At 34.0% G+C, this 19,957-nt stretch overlaps 1 protein-coding gene across 1 annotated transcript in view; it reads right to left on the bottom strand.

Annotated features, from left to right (window-relative positions):
* LOC129969446 (uncharacterized) overlaps nt 1–19,957 on the bottom strand; it is a 92,124-nt gene that overhangs the window by 2,562 nt on the left and 69,605 nt on the right. Inside the window, exons 23-30 of the mRNA XM_056084019.1 lie at nt 17,047–17,277; nt 13,517–13,728; nt 11,478–11,664; nt 11,283–11,370; nt 7,879–8,121; nt 6,275–6,444; nt 4,370–4,566; nt 714–948 (exon numbers count right to left, since the gene is read on the bottom strand). Coding sequence (XP_055939994.1) covers nt 714–948; nt 4,370–4,566; nt 6,275–6,444; nt 7,879–8,121; nt 11,283–11,370; nt 11,478–11,664; nt 13,517–13,728; nt 17,047–17,277 — 1,563 coding nt within the window. The remainder of the gene's footprint in view (nt 1–713; nt 949–4,369; nt 4,567–6,274; nt 6,445–7,878; nt 8,122–11,282; nt 11,371–11,477; nt 11,665–13,516; nt 13,729–17,046; nt 17,278–19,957) is intronic.

Below are 19,957 nucleotides of genomic sequence, written 5' to 3'. Positions count from 1 at the left end.
CACCATCTGAGTTTTGAAAGAGGGTTTAGAATCATCAGCTATTGGATATTTATTTTTAATTACTAGAGCGATTTATGGTCACTAGAATCTCATTAATGAATCTCGAATGATTGGATAGCTTATTTGCCAGGCATATACAATCGATATACTCTTTTTTTCTTCTTTTTTTGAGAAAAAGATTGCTAGTAATATTTTCTCAAATGATACACCCCTCTTCTACAGTAGTAGGAAAGAGCCCTCCTAGCACAAAATAAAAACATTGTTACGATACCTTTCTGATATTGGCCGACATTTAGAACATTGACCACATCGTGGGAATGTTGTACAATATCTTGCGCTAATAGGGAGATTATCTCGGATCCTTGATAGGCAAGCAATTTAACTTTCTGCCGATGGAAACAATGGTCATAAAATTTTTCTATTAGATGTTCATTAAAAAAAAACAGTTTATTTTATGCTAAAGGAATTAAATGCCTTCCTTATTATGTGTATTATACATTTCATAATTTGAACCACCTGTGCATCATATTAGTGAATTTTATTCGTCATCAATTCATATTAAATTCCTTAATATCTCAGAATTACTTTGAACAGTAAAGAATAGCATTCTTACTGAAGATGTCCCTATTAAAATAAATGACTTCATTTAAGGATCAGTACATTAACAAACAGAAACGTGAATTATAACTGTCGACGTTTTCAAAATGCCTTACCTGCTAAAGTTAGAGAAATCATGGAAACTACTCCACGTAATGGTATGCTTTGAATCCATTCGGCTTTTCCCTTATACAGAAAGATGTCCACCTGTCCACCAGACAGAAAATCGAAACAGTCTTCTTTCTTCGACCAATGATCAACACTCGACATAGCCAACAACTGATCGGGACCTTGCTTCAGCCACAGTGTGCTTGTAACGTACTTGGGATGTATGTTTTGTAGCAACTCAAACTAAAATATTTAAATTATGAAACAACTGATCATTCTTTGACAATGGTACCAAAGACCTGAAGAATTTTATCTGCTCAAGAATGTAATCTATTAAGTGACATAAATTCATCACCATGGCTTAAAATTCTGTGATCAAGTAAGAAGCAGTTAAAAAGTTACTTATATGTGCTCTTGACATACTACAGTTTCAAATTAACAAAACTACATACTAATAAAAATTAGTACTTATTAATAAAGTTCAGAATTCTGGATAGCATTTATGATTCACCTTTGTTGATGAATCAGTATTGAAGCAAGTTAAATTTTCTATAGAAAGAAAAGCAATTTAAGATATAACAAGAGAGTATAAATGATTTGTTAAATTTTAAAACTGAAGAACGCTGCTTACTGCAGAAGTAAGGAATCTATTTCTGAAACCAAGAGTATGAATATATACGTTTTAAGAAAACAATCCAAGCGCAAGATCTTTCATAACATTAATAATTACTTAGTTTTCATAAGCCTTAACTGTTAAGTTCTAACTTTTATTGATGACAGTTTCTGAAAAAAAAAAATTTCTTCTAAACTGAAGCTTTGGGTTGTAAAGATTAAAACTACAGCTCTCTAATCTTAATTTTAAGCTTTTATATACGGAATTCAATTTTATACCTTGTTATAAACAGTAGTCAAAATATCTTGGAACTTCTTTCCAGAGATAGTTTCAATTATCAACCAGCCGGTCTCTAAATTTCTCGTATATTTTAACGCACTTACAGTGGGTAAAAAAAGTTTCCGTACGGAAGACTAAAATAAAAATAAACTAGCATAATTTCTAATCTTTGCTTTTTATCTTTATAAACTATTAATATATTGTTAATGTGAGTCTTTAAAAGGGAGTTTCATAATAAATTTCTCTTTTTTACAAAACTCAGCAAGTCCGTTTGCAATTTTTAAGATAAATGACGAAGTATCATGCAAAAAAAGTTTCCGTACGCAATATGCAAATTTCTCATGACGTGCTCTACAACTAATCCACAGTAAATATTCGAAATTTGATGGTTTGTCAGAGTGAAGAATACGACATAACAATAGTTGTTTAATTCCAATGTTTCACTGATCGTCTTAAAAAAAATGGAAATTCGGAAATCCATTCTAGAGGTAGCGATTCGGTTGCGAAAAAATGGATTATTTATGAAAAATCAGTGAAATGACTTACAATCCAAAGTCAGTGCAGTATATTATTGAAAGATACAGTGATGTGTAAAAATTTGAGGATAGAGATAGATCCGGAAGAACTCCGAAGTTAAATAGCTTGCATAAAAGAAATATCATGTGTAAGGTGCAAAATAATCCCACGGATTAGTGCATTTCAACTTGAAACTGATTTAATGGTTAATTACAAAATTAAATTCGCATCTTAAATTGTGAGAAATATTTAAAAAAAGTTTATAATGGATTGGGGCCCGTAAGAAGCCTGTTATAAGTCTCTGCTACAGAAAAAGAGTCGAGTTTCCAAAGAAGCATATAAGCAAGCCTCTATCTTTTTTGAGAATCGGTCCGTTTTAGTGATGAATCAAAATTTAATATCTGTGTGTCAGATGGTCGAGTTATGATTTGGAGGGAATCAAAACAGCATATGTTACTTAAGAATTTATGTGGAACTGTAAAGCACGGTGATGGTTGGAGCATGGTATGAGGGTATATAAGTACAGCTGGTGTCGGAAATTTATGTTTTATAGATGGAAATATGGATAGGTACATGCATGTTGACATTCTAAAACAAAATGTTTTAACCAATACAGAAAAACTGTCCCTTTATGTGGACTTTACTTTTCAACAGGACAACGATCCTAGGCACACCTCCAAGATTTGTCAAGAGTAATGTCTCTATTATGTTAAAAAACAGCTTCATAGCCCTCCCCAGTCTCCCGATTTAATCCTCATAGGACATTTATTGGAAGAAATCTGTCGTGAATTAAAAATATATGACATAAAGAACAAGGCTGAACTCAAAAGGGTCATTCAAGACATTTGGAGTAGTATTTCTCCAGAAACAAAAACAAACTGACGAGAGTTATGCCACAACATTTGAGAAGAGAAAAAGGCCAAAGGAAGGCCTACCGATCATTAAATGCAAGTTGGTCAGCATAAAAAAGGTTTTTCAAGTACTATAAAAATACCGTACTAAAATTAAACTTATTAACAGTCATAGCTGCGTACGGAACATTTTTACCCACTGTATGTCAGAACACTTTACATGGCATTGGTGTACAATATTTATGGAGAATTAACTATTAACTTTTGGTGTGAATTTAGCATTTTTAGTGAATCGCTCATGTCGCTTAATGAGTTATTTGGAGATTAATCATTGGCAGGCATTAATAGTACCCCCCCCCCCAAAAAAAAATCAAATTAGTGTTTTAGACACGTTTCGCTCAACCTATTAATATAAAAATTCGACACAAAACTGCATTTGTTGTCGCTAAATCCCATATCAAATTTGATATGTTTAAGTGATGGCGTTTTTGAATGATCTCGTTTACATGTTTCTGAAAGGACAGATCGAAAGACAGCCAACCAGTTTGTTGGTTTAATCTCAAACATTGACAGGTGTCTACATTACAGATGTAGTACTTACGTATTAACACCACCGCAGCTACAAATTTGGCGGCTTTTGCGCTAATGCGCGAATAAAGAGCAATCATGTTACGCATCAACGCCACCGCAAACACAGATTTGGCGGTTTTTGCGTTAATGCGCCAATAAAGAGCAATCCTATTAACGCTCTTTATTGGTGCATTAGCGCAAAAACCGCCAAATCTGTGTCTGCGGTGGCGTTAATACGCAAGTACCCAGATGTAGTATATGTGTGTCGAATTTTATCTATCTAGCTCTCTTAGTTTTATAATTATCGTGTTAACTCATATTCGAACAGCGGGACAGACGGACTTCTGAATAGGTTTTTCTCCAATTTTTTTTAGAAATCTACAAGTTTAGTGTAATGACCATATGCCAAATTTCATTGGTCTAGCTCAAAAACGTTTGAGTTCTTTCTCGCAGATAGACATTTTCCAAAAATGTGATTTTCGAACTCAGAGGTCCAAAACATGGAGTTTTGTCAAAATCGCGAGTTCGAATTTTTTTGACTATTACTATACTATATTACGTATAAGAGAAAGAAATGATTAGCTAAATAATTTAGAAGCAAAGAACGATAGAACATTACAAAACAAATATTCACGCATTTCGCTTGCAGCTGGATGTGAACCTACAATCTGCCCCATCTGTCGAAGCCACTTAATCTCAGTGCACTATCGACTACTCCAGGGTTTCACATACGAAGAATAGTTTCACTGCATTATACACTGACACTAACATGCTACCAATTACAGAGGCAAAACTCCAATATAATTTCAATAAATATGTGTATTGGGAAACTTACTTTATTTTCTTCGTCGTCCCATATGTAGATGGAAGAATAGGTGCCCATACCAGTCCCAATGGCCAGCAGGATTTCGTCCTCCAATTTGTCGTGTGTAATGTCCAGCGACAACACTCCGTAAGATGGCAAATATTGACGGTCTCGCCATTCACGCCGTACCTCATTAAAGACGTATACAACTGCGGAACTGTATTCGTCTAGAAAATAAATGAAAAGATTTTCAAATTAGTAGTTCGAAGTAATTCGTCTCTTCAATGTATAAGTATCCTTTAACTGAAGGAGTTCTAATGACAAGGGATTGTATGCTAATGGCCTGGTCTTATATTTTCCATTTGTGATCCCTTTTCTTCTGAAAATGTATTGCAGTATGTCCAATAACTTCGGAAAGGCTGCTACTATAGTCATAATGGCGGTGCCCAAGTACAGTAAAGTAGTCAAGCGTAACTGAGTGAAACTACCTACGGCTCCACCTGCTGGAATACTGCGTATACGGCATTCATAAATCGAAAACTGAACAGAAAAATCGACAGGGAAAAAGTGATTTACAAAGATGTAGAGCATTATCACGAAAGGCGATTAATGCCTTGTGGACATTAATATGAAGAATAGAACGGTTGAAACGAGCTTTTGCTTTTGGCTATTGCCCCAACTATGTGATAAAACGATCTGAGAAAAAAAACTTGTTATAACCCTATCTTTATTTGGGAAGTTCAAACTTTTCACCATCAGTTGCAATGCAAATTAGAGCCTCGTTTGATTTCACACGTTGCAGCATAGAGATTGTTCAGGTTACTAACAGGAAAAAAATCCAATGGAGTCGGATCAGGCAAACACAGAAGCCAATCTTCGAAACCGCCATACCTAATTAACGTATTCAATAGTACTTGGCTATTTTACTATACCTAGACACAACTTTTATGAATATAGCACGAATTTATCCGAAGTTAAGAGGCAATGGTGGGAAGAACTTTAATGGACTATTGTATAAAAAATCGGTTTCCAACATTAAAAGTGCAAATATGAAACTGTTACATTTCGAATATTCCGTTTTGTGTAATGAACAGGAAACAGCAATAGAAACGGAATAAATTTCTAAGAGGGTATTTTCTAGGGAATAAAACTCTCGCCCTCGTATTGGGCATACTCGGATTACCCACAAGTATCCACTTTTCGGTGATAGAGCAAGTATGTGCTACACATGCCACACTCAATTGACAGCTCGTCACATTTTGATGGAATGCCCAGCTTTCGACTCCCATTGCCGCCATTTTTTTCATTCATCAAATGGAATTCTCCCAGAATTGCTGGGAAATAATTACCATCCACACATTAATTTTTTAAATTGCTTTACACCTTTTACCATATACGTTACTTAATTTCCATCTTTTATTTGTTCTTTCAAAATCATATCTTACGTTTTTATTTGTATTTCAGCTGTTTATTAGATTATACATAAACACTTGATTTTATACTAAGTTTTAAACATTAACAATGCTCTACTTTACCTAAGGATGGCGCAATATGGCCAAAAATGGCATTGTAACAAAAAACTCAAAATCAATAAATCAATCTGGGGAATAGAGTATAGTCAAATGGATTTGAAGAGTTCCTATTAGTACAGAATTCCATATAGTAACGACAGTTACGGTATCTACAAGATACTGGCTGATATTCAGAATGTCGTATAATATCATGGAGATACCATACAATATTTTGTCTAATAGGATTCCAATATTATTAAGAATGTTAGTCTAAGGATTAACAGAGGTAGAAATGACACTTCCGCAGCTAATCGAAAAGGGAAGATATTTCAATTACTTGAAAAATTTGTGTGCATTCAGCGTTTTAAGAAGATATTTCAGATTTGTGCAACTCATAATCTGAAATAAAAAATTGCAATCATACCTTCTTTACTATCGAAATAATATCCTGCGACAGCATACAGATTCTGCCCCCTCCAAAATGACTTGACTTCACTCAGTGAAGGGGCACTCTTTATCCTCAGGAACACTTCTTTTTCGCCAGATGCTTTAAGAGATGCCAAGAGCAGCTCCCCAGATATACTGTTGTTGCACCTAGTTGCAAGAGGAAGGTTAGACGAATTAGTTGACGCGCTTGAAAACGTATAGGATTCTAAAAATTGATTCGTAAGATGCCAAGCAATGGTAAACAGCCATTTAAAATTAATTACTTTTTCATATAGTTGCAATAAGAAATGGTTTATTTTGAATTTTGTCATATATACAAGAAGCAACTAGTATTTTGTAAATTTCAACTGATAATCGATTGTATTTTATTTAAAATTAAAATTTTAAATGATAAATTAAGAAAAACACAGCAAGAACATGTAGTGAAAAAATCCTCATAACACATTTAAGTTATTTTCGAGTTTGAAATATCGAAAAAGCAGCATGAAATATAGAAAATTAACAATCATTTTTTTCCAGTTCTTTTCTCAAACAGAAAAAAGCATAATACAAATGGTCTCTCCCACGCCTGCTCTCTAAAAACTTGTCATGCAAGAGGAAACTTTACATGGTATTGGCGTACAATAGTTACGAAATATAAACCTTTGGCGTGGATTTAGCATTTTTATTTGGCGAGTTATTGGTGGTTGATCCTTGTCATGCATGGATGATATCTAAAAATCAAATTTGTGTTTCAGACACGGTTTTTCATAACCAATTTAAATAAAATTCACACAAAACTGCACTCGTAGTCACAAAATTAAATACTTTTAAGACATTGCGTTTTTGAATTATCGCGTTTACATGTTTTTGATAGTACAGACCGACAGACAGTTAACACGTGGTTGGATTTGGCTCAAAATTTGAGGCGTCTACACTATAGATGTAGAATCTGTGTGCCGAATCTTATCTGTCTAGTTCTCTTCAATTTGTAATCATGTTAACTTATATTCGAACAGGCGGATAGACGAATTTCTTTTGAACAACTTTTACTCGAAATACGATAGAAATATACAAGTTTGGTGTAAAGAGTGTATAGCGAATTTTAATCGTCTAATTCAACGTATTTTTTAATTATATTTGTGATACAGACATTTTCCAATTTTTTTTTTTAAATCAAGGTCTAAAAATATGGAGATTGGATAAAATCTCGAGTTAGAATTTTTTTGGTGATTACTATACTCTATATTACTATATGAGAAAGTAAAAATATATCTTGAATGAGACCATTCGCAAAAATAGAGCAAATATTAAAAAACTAACAATATATATATTTTTTAAGAACCATCGTTGCTCCCTGGTTCCTGGAATTTTAAACGGTTTATGAAACATGTTGATTATTAAAATTATTACTAAGATAACTACCAAAGGATGAAGTGTAAAAATTACAAAAATTAAAATCAGCATGCAGCTTTATTTTTTTCATTGCTGACGAAAAGTTTTTCACGTATTTATGACGAAAACAATTTTTATTTCTTAATTGGGTTCTTTACTCTTTACTTTCCATTTTCCGAAGCATATTTTAAGATGAAAGCAAATTACCATTTGGATTGTACAGCTGCCGAGTCCGTCCAGAAGACGAAATCCTTATCGACAGTAATTGGACTTGGGTTCTGGAGTGGGTAATACCTGCCCGTTTCGGGGGTTCCATCGATCATTAGATGACCCGACTTTTTCACACGCATCCAATAGGAGTATTCCACATGGCAACAGAACTCCAGGTAAGTGCATTGTTTTTCAGAAGTCCAGATAACCATGGAATGCGAAAATTCGCCAGTTGCACGTCTGGAAGAAGAAAAGACCTGTAAATAATGCCTTGCCACATCTATTGGATCTGCACTTCTGCTGTAAATTCAAAACTTTTTATTTCCAAAGCGAAAATGTGTCATACAGATACGGATCAGATATTCTACCACTTTCTTTGACAACAATTTGAGTGTTGACAGAGAATGAGAAAGTTGCAGATTTGCTAATTTGTTCTGAATAATGCATCTTGAATTTGATGGATTTTAACCTTCGGAAGTTATATGAAAGTTACATAGCAAATATAGTAAATCTACACTGTAAAGAATTCGTATATTCTACATTAATTTGCACTAAATGCAGTGTAAGATTTTGTCTAAAACCAGCGGGAGTGGTCTTAAAAATTCCTCGCATACTCTAATAAACTTATGACAGATGTCTTGCATTGCATTGACGTACAATAGTTACAAAATATTAATCTTTGGTGTGAATTTGGCATTATTGAATATAGTGTCATCCTTGGCGTGTTATTTGGCGATTAGTCCCAGGCATGCGGTAAACAATATCCGAAAATCTAAATTGTTTTTTGACGCCTTTTTACCTACAGATTGGAATAAAAATTGACTCAAAACAGTATTTGAATAGTAACAAATTCCCATATGTAAATTAATTTTGAATAATTGCGTTTACATATTTCTGAAAATACAAACCCACGGACAGTCAACCCTTTGTTGGATTTGGCTAAAAATTTGTTAGATATTTATACTATAGATATTAAATCCGTGTACCGAAACTTATCTGACGTTTTCTAGTTTTGGTGTTAACTTCTACTCGAACAGCCGGATTTCCTTTAAACAAATTTTACTCAAAATTTGATAGAAATCTGAAAATGTAGTGTAAAAATCCTATTCCAAATTTCAATTGTCTAGCTTAAAGTGTTTTCGAATAATCTTTGTCACAGACGGACATTTTCCAAAAATGTTTTTCGAACTCACGGAGTTCTTAAATGTGGAGATTCGTCACAATCTAATTGAAATTTTTTTTTTGACAATTACTATGTCGCTTCTATACTCCCCATACGAGAAAGAAAAAATGCCGAAATGCAAAGACTATTTGATTTGTGAGGAAAAGAATGAAGAGAGTTAGCCAATTATAACAGGGAAATGGTTTTATGAGTAATTGCAGTCATTTATAACTACCTACATTTGTTTACATATTCAAGAAACAGATTGGTGGGCATGACAAAGTTCAGCTTTATTCAGAAGAGTGAAATAAAAACTTTGAAGACATTTTTTTGCAGGTATCGCATATTGCCAGAAAATTTCATTTCAAGATATGCACCAAAAACTTAAGAAAATAGCAAGTATAAAAAGACTCTAGGGCATATTCTTTCATTTTTGCCCCTTACCCTATATCTTAAAATAGAAGAAAATAATTCGTCTAATTATCCGGACGGTAAATAATACTCGTGTTTTACCGAATAAATCCGGCTCCATAGTAATCCTCATTGTCACTCCTCTATTCTGAAAAGCGACATTTAACATATTACCTTGCTCGATCCAGAACAAACTTTTGAAGCAATATGAAACTTAATCATTACAAAATATTGTTACGAATCCTTGATGAGGCTTCCCAGCATAGTGGGTTCCATAGGAGGTCCCAGAGCTTGGCGACGAATTTGGCGACTTTGGCGCCAAAATAGATTATACCCGAAACATCGAGAATTTTCCCGATCTGTCCAGCAGGAACGGAGTTACGTCTCGAACGTTCCTGATTGGTTGAAAGGCTTCTAGCCCCGACTCCTGAGACCTATAAAAGGAAGCACCCGCAGCTGCCGGGGACGGTGAATTGAGGAGAAGTCGAAAGCGACAGAGCAGAGCAGAGTAGTAGTGAACCAGAGTCGTCGTCGCGAACTGAAGAGTCATCGTGAACCAGTGGTGAATTGGGTTGCGAACCAGCGGAGTCTAAGAGTAGTCGGAATCGACAGAAGGAACTGTCCTTCAAGAGATTAGTGGAGCAGTGACGGAGTCGAGGGAGTGCTGAATTAAGTTGTGCGCTACGGTCTGCATTAGTCTGTTGTGTGCCGTTGTCTGCACGTCTCGGCTGAAGATAATTGTGTGCTGTATATAGTTGTCTTTCTGTTGTCCTGTGTGTCTTCGTGTAAATAAACGTCGTTTCATTTTCTACTGCCGCCTGCTGATTGAGTGTTCTCCACACCATATAACTCCCACTATCCAAACGAACCCCGGAAATTTCGTAACAATATTATCTAAGTTTCGCGCCAGAAAGATCTGTCATAAGTAAATTTGCTACTTATCACTTATGCTTTTTATCACTGAAGTATTTTTTTTTATCATGTAAGAACATGTTTTGGTTTGGGGCTTTTGAGGTCTCAAAATGCACGGGTAGAAAATTGGCGATTTATAGCTTTTGAGTCATCAATTTTTCGCTTTTAGGATTAAAAAAAAATGAAGGTTGTCACATTTGGCGACTTATCTCCAACAAAAAAATTACAACTTCACGCAAATGTCGCATTCACCCGAATCTTTGGTTTCGCCAAAAAAGGGGCATGGATCGTGAGAAGTTATCCGAAGAAACACAGAAGAAAATGGGAATGAACGCGAAACAGCGAGATGTCGTATCGAAAGTTATGTTTAAAAATTTAATTTTTCTAGCTGGCAAAAAAGTTTTAAAACTCGAAAAATTTTTTTTAATATTGACGCATGCGTAACCCGATAGACACGTGAATTTTCAAACCGGTTTTTCACGGGAAAAATATCCTGGCTTCGAGAAAATTTTAGAATTCGATTGATTGTGAGATGGTGAAAGATCATCGCTTCTATAAATTTGGCGATAGCGAAATATGAATCACGCGAGAACATGCTTTTCTGTCGGATCGATACCACGCGATTTACAAAAATAATGTTCCCTCATGATAATTTGAAATTGGCGATAGAAGATTTCAATTTAAAAAAAATAAAACGAACATTAACCGATTTCCGAGAAGAGATGAAAACCTTTGTTTCTAAATAAGTACATTTGAATTTTATCTCAGTTTCCCGTAGACATTTCTTGGAATGACATTTTAAAACGAAACAAACATTTCTTCTAACATTGGCACCAAATCTGCTTGGAAACCACCGACTTTGAAAAATTAACATACACTGAACTACTCAAATTTTACAAGTTTGGTATTAACTCACCTCAAATCGTGTCCGTATAAAATCTTAGTCGTTGGTCCCAAATTGAATTCTTGCACCAGAATAAAATACGCAAGCCTTGTAATCCGATCTAAAAAGAGGTGAGACTATTAAAGTAATTTTCGAATTGTAAGCATTAATGTAGTTTGAAATTGATGCCTGTGATATCATAAGGACTTCGAATCAATGTGCGCTTACCTACAGATGCTTGCAGCTGACTGCTGATATGTTGGTCCAAACTGTAGCTCAAATCATCAAAATAAGTTAAAGTTCTGTTATAGTTTCCGGCAATAGAATTGAACGATTTAACCATTTCAGAGAGGGATTTTCCATTGATCGAATCTGTGGAGAGCGAATTTCGGACTTGCAAAGAATTTTCGAAAACCTGGAATAAAAGAGAAGTCAAACATGAAATTATTGCAAATAAAAACTAGGAATCGGCACAAATTAAAGTAAAAAAAAATCGAAGGATCTCTTAGCTAAGGGCGATTAATTTCAAAATTTCCTGCAGATTTACTGCTTTAATATCAATGCTATATGCTATTACAAATCTATACAAAAATATAGATATTCTGCAAGAATTTCAATTAGACAACATAGATGTTGGCAACAAAATTGACTATTTGGGGACTAGTATAGATATTTTCCGAAGATGTTATAGTCATGTGTTATTTCAATCAAGAGCCGAGATCTGGAAATCCTTCCAGAAAATTCCTTCCGTAATTGAGAGACTAAAAGGTAAAGTGTTCACACAAGGAGTGAATTCTCTTTGGAATTGTGTTCCTGGAGCGAGATTTAGCAGTGCCTTCCTAGCTTTATTTTTTCCTTGGTTTTTTACGAATTAGTGAAGTATGGACGCGAAATTGTCGATATGCATCTAAATTGCTTAGATTAAGAAAGAAATTTTAAAATTATCTATAAAGTACATATATAAAATATACAAAAGTAAAAAAAAAAAAAAAAAAATTAAAAATTCGACTTTGAGAGGGATACATTTGCAAAGATTTTTTCAGATCTTCGAGTCGAAATAATTGTGGAATTATGACCATTTTAAACTTAAAAACAGAAAGAGCCAGACGAATGAATTCCAAGTTGTACTTCTGCATAAATTTGGAAACGAAAGGTGAAGTAAGGTTTTACAGCATGAATATAGATCTGCATTAATTTTTTAAATTGAATCCGTCCATTATCTATTTGTGAATATAGTAGCTTAAGAATACAACTAGCAAAATTGAATATTGTTACAAAAATCCTTTGGATGTATGGTAAAACAATTCTAATTGGTTGGTTAATGAAATACGACGCTCTATTCTACGAAATAACACAAAGAACCGATAGCAAAAAGAGAAACATGTAAAAACTCAACACAACCACAGTATGTAGCTAATTCTAAAGAAAATAATGAAGCTAGGAAGACACAACTAGAGCATGCTACAGGAACACAACTCCAAACAGAATTTACACCTAGTATGAGCACTTCACCTTTTACAGTCTCTTAATAAGGTAAGGAATTTTTTAGAAGGATTTCCTGATCTCGGTTCTTGATAGAGATGGCAGATGACTATCATTTTTTAGAATCTATACTTGTCGCAAAATGGTCAATTTTGTCGCCAACATCGACGTTACTGAATTGATATCGATTCAGTATTCTTGAAGAACATCTCCTTTTTATAGGTCGAGACAGTAAATCTAATTAAAGCTGCAAATCTGCAGAAAATTTTGAATCTAATCGCTCTTGGGTAAGAGCCATTTTTCGATGAAATTAAGCACAAAATAACACCATATAATGAAAGTAGGTGAGAAAATCTACTTCCATACTCAGTACTCATTGCCTCCGAGAAATTAATGAAGCATTGAAGATACAGGATCTATTATAAAAACCTGAAATATTTATTAAAATTTCTTTTGCTTTGTACTTGTGCAGTATACTATAGCAAATAAAACTGTTATTTGTTTACAATCTTTAGAAAATTGCAAATAATTTCCAAATAAAGGAATCAAGAATGTAAGCTACCCTTCAAAGACTTGGGTTTGAATGCATTCAAACCCAAGAGACTAAAATTTGTTAAACATTTAAATTATCAGTTAATCATCTTTTAAATGTTCTGTGTTTATTATGTAAACACCTGATGAAATATATATTTTAAAACAACTAATTATACTCGTAAAATAAAAATATGATAACAGACAGTGGGAAAATTTTAGCTGTTACGGCAGTCTTCCAATTGAATTTTTACCTGCAGTTCATTCAGAACTTCGTTCCTGTTATACCGCAGAATTCCGTGGTCCATCTTCTGCACGTCATAGCCGTTTATAGATGATGCAGAGAGCGATCCTTTGACGTAAAAGTCCACGAAGGTTTTGTTTCCTTCCAATGGAAAAGCTGGTTTAACCTTGCATACCAAATCTAAGAAGACGTCATTGATGCTTTCATCAACAAGGAGATCACCTGAAAAAGTACGTTTGAACTTGAAATTTTGCTAAAATGCTGACAAGACTAGTCTAGAATGTATTCAGTATAAGATGAATTCATGTACCAAGGAATTTTACAAACACCATAAATGACCCTCAGTGCAGCTTCTTGTTTTATTCTTGTGGCTATATCTAGGGTAATTTGTATTATTTAGTTTTCGCTTTCTTGTATACGTAGTACAGATAAAGTATAATGATCGTCAAATTTGCATGTGAGATTTTGATGAATTCCCAAGTTTCAGACTGCCCTGAATTCGAAAGACACATTTTTAGAAAATGTCCGTCTGAATGCAACAAATATAACTCAAAAACGCTTAGAGCTAGATGGTTGAAATTTGGTATGTGATCTTTATACCAAATTTGCATATTTCTATCACATTTTGTATAAAATCTGTTCAGAGTAAGTTCGTCTGTTCGAATATAAGTTAAAACTATAGTAACAAAACTAAGAGTGCCAGATAGATAAAATACAGTTCACAGATTTAACATCTATAGTGTAGATGTCTCAAATTTTGAGCCAAATCTAATGAGGAGTTGACCGTTTGTCGGTTTGTATTTTTAGAAACGTGCAAACACCAACACAAAAACGGAAAGGAATATATCAAATGTGATGAAATTTTGAGACTACAAGTGTAATTGTGTCAAATTTTTGCTTCAATCGGTTGAATAAATGCCTCTAAAATACAAATTATATTTTCGAATAATTTATCAGCATGCCAGGGATAATCGCCCAATAACTCGCCAAGGAGGACACGATAGATTCAGTAAATATGCTAAATTCATTCCAAAAGTTAATATTTCGTAACTGGTACGGCAATGCCTTTTAATGTGTTTTCAAGCATGACAAGTATATAAAAGCACGTGAGAAAGTTTTGTAGACACCAATCCCGTAGTTTTTATACCCAATCGAAACAACCAATTTTTAAACATCTTTCGGAATCTTTTTTTTTTTTTTTTTGCTCACTTAAGTGAAACACAAACATTATCACATGTTAACAATATATCTATTAAAGATGAAATAGTTTTCAGAAAATGAAATCGATTTATATATATGATTAAAATAATTAGTAAAAGCCATGTTCCAGTTCCCCAGCCATAACTACTTTACCGATTTCGACCGTTTTCTAATCATCTGAATTATATTTTCTAAAATTATAGTAAAAAATTGATTTTACATCGAATAAAAGTAAAGCCTTTTTTAATAATATCAATTTAATATTCGTGCAAAATTATCCCGCATTTTAGCATTTTTTACTTCATTTCTGACAATAGTTTACATCGCTATCCTGAAATTCAAATCGTTTTCGTTGTTTCAAAAAAGTAATCTAGTGATTTTCTTCCATTGTTGAAAACTAAAAGATAATTCCGTAAAATAAAGATCTGTGTAGTTTACAACATAAAAAGTTATATTACTGCAAAATTTAGAAAAGATGAACTCGACATTAGCATTTTTAAAAGCACTGCCAATTCATGGGAAGAAGTCCATTAAAAAGGTTTACAAATTGAACAGAACATCAACAAACAGACTTTTTTTTTTATAAAGATTTAATGTCCGACAATTTGACGAAATCAGACGTGGAGTCCTATTCAAACTTTTAAAAATAAATTCAGCATCCAAAGAACTCAGCTGGGTGCCAATGACAGCTAAAAGATAAATTAAAACAATACATATTCTCAAAATGGGGAAAAATCCCAGCCTGAAGCAAATCATTCATTAACAAGTTAAAAGCATGTTGAAATATGAAACTAAGCATTTCTTTCTTAATAAGAGGGTCAATTAAATGCCTCAATATGCTTAAATCCACCAAAGCGAGGAATCGCGATTACTTGCACTTGAATAACTTAAAAATCTGATACAGAAAAATATCCTTTTCTATTGATGGTACAAAGTGTGTTTTCCATGAATCGCTTGTGGTTCACACCTACTGTTTAACTATACAAAGCCATCTAATGGAGCGGAACAGTCAGATAGCAAACATAAGATTCTTTGCCATAGTTAAGAGGCATCAAAAATAGGGGCTAACTGGACCAGCAGTAGTGTTCTCCCAAAAAGTCTCATACTTAACTATGTTATCCCAGAAACCACCTTCTGGTCATTGGCGCAGAATAGCTAGAAAATATTAATCCTTGGCGTGAATTTAGCATTTTTACCGAATTTATCGTGTCATCTTTGGTGATTACTTGGGTCATTACGATTAATCCCTGGTATGCTGTTAAAAGTATCTGAAAATCGAATTTATGCTTTCGATACATTTTTCTCAATCGATTGAAACATATTTGACACAATAGTACACTTGTAGTCAAAAATCCCATATATAATTTGATATATTTAAGTCATTGCGTCTTCGAGCTATCGAGTTTGCACTCTTCTAAAAGCACATGCCGACAGATTGCCAACCCTTGTTGAATTTCGCTCAAAATTTGATTAGATACATATACTCTACAGATGTAGAATCTGTTGAATTTTATCCATTCTAGCTATCTTTGTTTTGTCGTTATTGTGTTAATTTATATTTGAACAGCCAGATTTTTCTGAACGGCTTCTGTTCAACATTTTATAGAAATCCACAAATTTGGTATAAGGACCATATTCCAAATTTTATCCGTCTTTCTCAAATCGTTTGAGTTCTTTGTCGCAGACATGCGGACATTTTTCAAAAATGTTTTTCGAACTCACCGAGGTCTAGTTTTAGTTTAGTTATATTAACGTCCCATTTAAAGCAACACTAGGGCTATTTTGGGAAGGATCTCGCAATTTTGAACCGCGGTCAGATGACGAGGACAACACCTGAGCTGGTACCCCCTTTTCCATTCCACACCACACCAGCAGGAGGACATTTGGCCATGACGGATTTAACGTGCAGTAGACCCCCTTACACGGCGGTTCTTCGGTGGAATCGGGTCACAAACCTGAAACCCTCCGGTTCTGAAGCCGAGACCTTTCCACCAAGCCACTGTGGCCCTCTCACTGAGGTCTAAAACATGGAGATTCTTCAAAAGCTCGAATTTTTTTGATGATTACAATATTTTTTTCTACACTACGTACACGAAAACCTAATAAATTATCCAAATATCAGATGTGAATCGTTGCAGCGAATGTGTTAAAGATGCACGACGGCCAGTCTTCAAAGTATTTATGACTAGTCACTTATTTATATGCAAAATTAGTTTGCAATCACCGAGTAAGACTCAAAACGATATACATTGAGAAATACAGCATTCTACTACAAAATACAAACTCTCAAAATACAGCATTTTTGTAATGATTTAGGCCACGAAAACAGATTTCACTCACCTAGAGTAATAACGTCTTGAGAAAATGAAAGATCAGAAGAAACCACTTGTTCTCCACTCAGCGTGATTCTATTCGAAATAAAATGTTGCAGGTTCATTCCATTTAATAGTCCTTGAATGAGGATGTCGGAACCTAAAGTAATATCTGACATGAAGGTGGTGTGGCCCCGAATGTGACCCGACGTATCCGTCCTTACAACATCATCAGGCAAATGAAGACCGTTGATGAAACCTATGTAGAAAGAATCAATAAATATGCATATAGTGTCCTGCCAAAATCTTATTTTTGCCTCTTGGTGCATGCGCGAAGAAATGTTCTATAAAAGAATGTTATATAAAACTCCAAAAAGTTTCAAATAGTTTTTGTATAACTTAGATAAAAATAAAAAAAACATTTTAGATTATGCGAAAATCCTTAGAATCATTCTAAGCGAAAATCCTTAGAATCATTCTAAGCGAAAATCCTTAGAATCATTCTAAGCGAAAATCCTTAGAATCATTCTAAGCGAAAATCCTTAGAATCATTCTAAGCGAAAATCCTTAGAATCATTCTAAGCGAAAATCCTTAGAATCATTCTAAGCGAAAATCCTTAGAATCATTCTAAGCGAAAATCCTTAGAATCATTCTAAGCGAAAATCCTTAGAATCATTCTAAGCGAAAATCCTTAGAATCATTCTATGCGAAAATCCTTAGAATCATTCTATGCGAAAATCCTTAGAATCATTCTATGCGAAAATCCTTAGAATCATTCTATACGAAAATCCTTAGAATCATTCTATACGAAAATCCTTAGAATCATTCTATACGAAAATCCTTAGAATCATTCTATACGAAAATCATTAGAATTGATAAGGATTTATTTATATCAATGATCAAATGTCCAGGTTCGTATAAGTGCTATGGGACAATTTATCGGGTGCATCCTTTACTTATAAGAGGTTATTTCGCGGAGCTAGATCTGGTATTTACCCTTCGCAGTCACAGAAGTAATACGATGCGTGATTATACCCCTAATACAAGGTATTTATTCCCCAGAAATACAATTGTTTTAAATTGAATTTTCCCGAAAAATTCACCTACCTCTAACTACTTTATAGATATTTTTTTTCAAAATTAAAAAATAAAGGAAAATTCTAGATGAAGCACCGTTTTGAATGATGCCTGACAGGAGGCATTAGAAAAATCCATTAATCCTTTCTCCTCTAAGTCAACTCAGATTATATTCTGCACAAAATGCAGATGGAGCAACGATTTTAAATGGATTCTGCATTCATGCAAGCTTATCGATATTAGAATGAAAGTTATGAGTTTCAATCCAAGTGATAAGCCGATACCACTATTCTGCAATGAGGCCACTGTGTACGAAATTCATAATTCTGCAATATCCCACAGCGCAGGGCTATTACAAAGGGAGATTTCTCAGGGTACAACAGTGTGCATTTTTAAGCCACTGCGATAAATGGAATTTATTCGATAAATTGTATACAAATTTATGAAAGTTCAATAGACGAGAGATTTGTATTGAATTTAAACAAATAAAATGAATATATTTGGGAAAAATATGTCAAAAGATTGAATTACAAATGCTATATTTATCCGAGCTTTTAATCGTAAATTATCAACTTATGATTTTGTTTGGTAATTTCAATTTGAACAAGTTTTAAAGTTCCAATATGACTGAATTTTTTACTAAATATTTATATGGCAGAAGTATAATACACTTTATAAAATATAAAGTTTGTGAAGCGAAATTTCTCATACCGAAATTAATGCAAAAAAATGAAGGATTAATTTTAAAAGTCTCCAAAAGTTCAGATTTTTTCCAAACAAGGGCATTTATTTTAGGAAGTCAAATTAATAAAAATAAAAATCAATGAAAAACTATATTCAATGTAGTCTCGAAAATCCCGATTTGATTCGGAAAAAAAGTCGGTACTGTTACGAATATCGAATATGGTTTCCTAGCACCTTATTTGCATCGTAGAAAGGACAGTTTTACGGTCTTTATTGGATATTGACAGAATATCAGATCAATGACCCTCGGGGATGACGACAAACTTGGTGACTTTGGTGGCAAAATGATACCGGCATCTTCAGGAATTTTGGCGATATAACCAGTAGGAGGCGAGTTATTCTTGATTGTTAGAAAACTTTCTGTGCCTTGCTCTGGAATCTATAAAGGGTCAGCTATCGAAGTCAGTCGTATAGCGAGTCAACGACGAATTAGTTGGATCAGTCCAGCAAAGCGCAAGCTTAGCATGGAGCTCGAGCAATTAGTAAAATAAGAATTGGTACCATGTACGAGTTTTGAAGACAAGTATTGAAGCAGCATCGAATCTCGTGTGGAGCAGCCTGCCGTATAGTAATGAGTCGGTAGATGGGTACAGCTAAAGCGAGGAGGTATTAGATATCAGGGATTTAGAGAAGCCTTAGTAAATAGCTATATTGATTCCTTCCTGTTGCTGTTGATTTCTGTCCGGCCGCATTGTGTGCGTAGTGGTTGTTTACTATCTATTACTACTTGTGGGCTGCTGTTTGTTGTAAGCGATGCTGTGTATTGCTTGTGCACATATCGGCTATGTATTCTTGCTCTAAGTCTAGTAAATGTATTTGTTATTGAGGCTTGCTGATTGTTACACCATACAACCACAACGAGTAAACCCATCAATTTTAACAAAACTGATGATTTTTGTTACAATATTATTCGATTCTATTTCCACAAAAAAGCAACTAACTTTATAAAAACGATTTTTTAGTTGATTTAAAAAAAATTAAGTCCAGACATTTTAAATATAAAGGGGGCTTGAAGGACGATTTCTTAAGATCGGGTTTATGATGGAGTAAAATCTTTTAAAACTAGTTTATAATAGAACATATATTAACCATGGTATAAACTAATTCACAAATGTAT

Source organism: Argiope bruennichi, chromosome 5 (genome assembly GCF_947563725.1).
Source record: "Argiope bruennichi chromosome 5, qqArgBrue1.1, whole genome shotgun sequence".
NCBI classification, from domain to species: Eukaryota; Metazoa; Arthropoda; class Arachnida; order Araneae; family Araneidae; genus Argiope; species Argiope bruennichi.
Note: the sequence above shows the minus strand (reverse complement) of the source record. Positions and strands in the feature narration are given on the sequence as shown.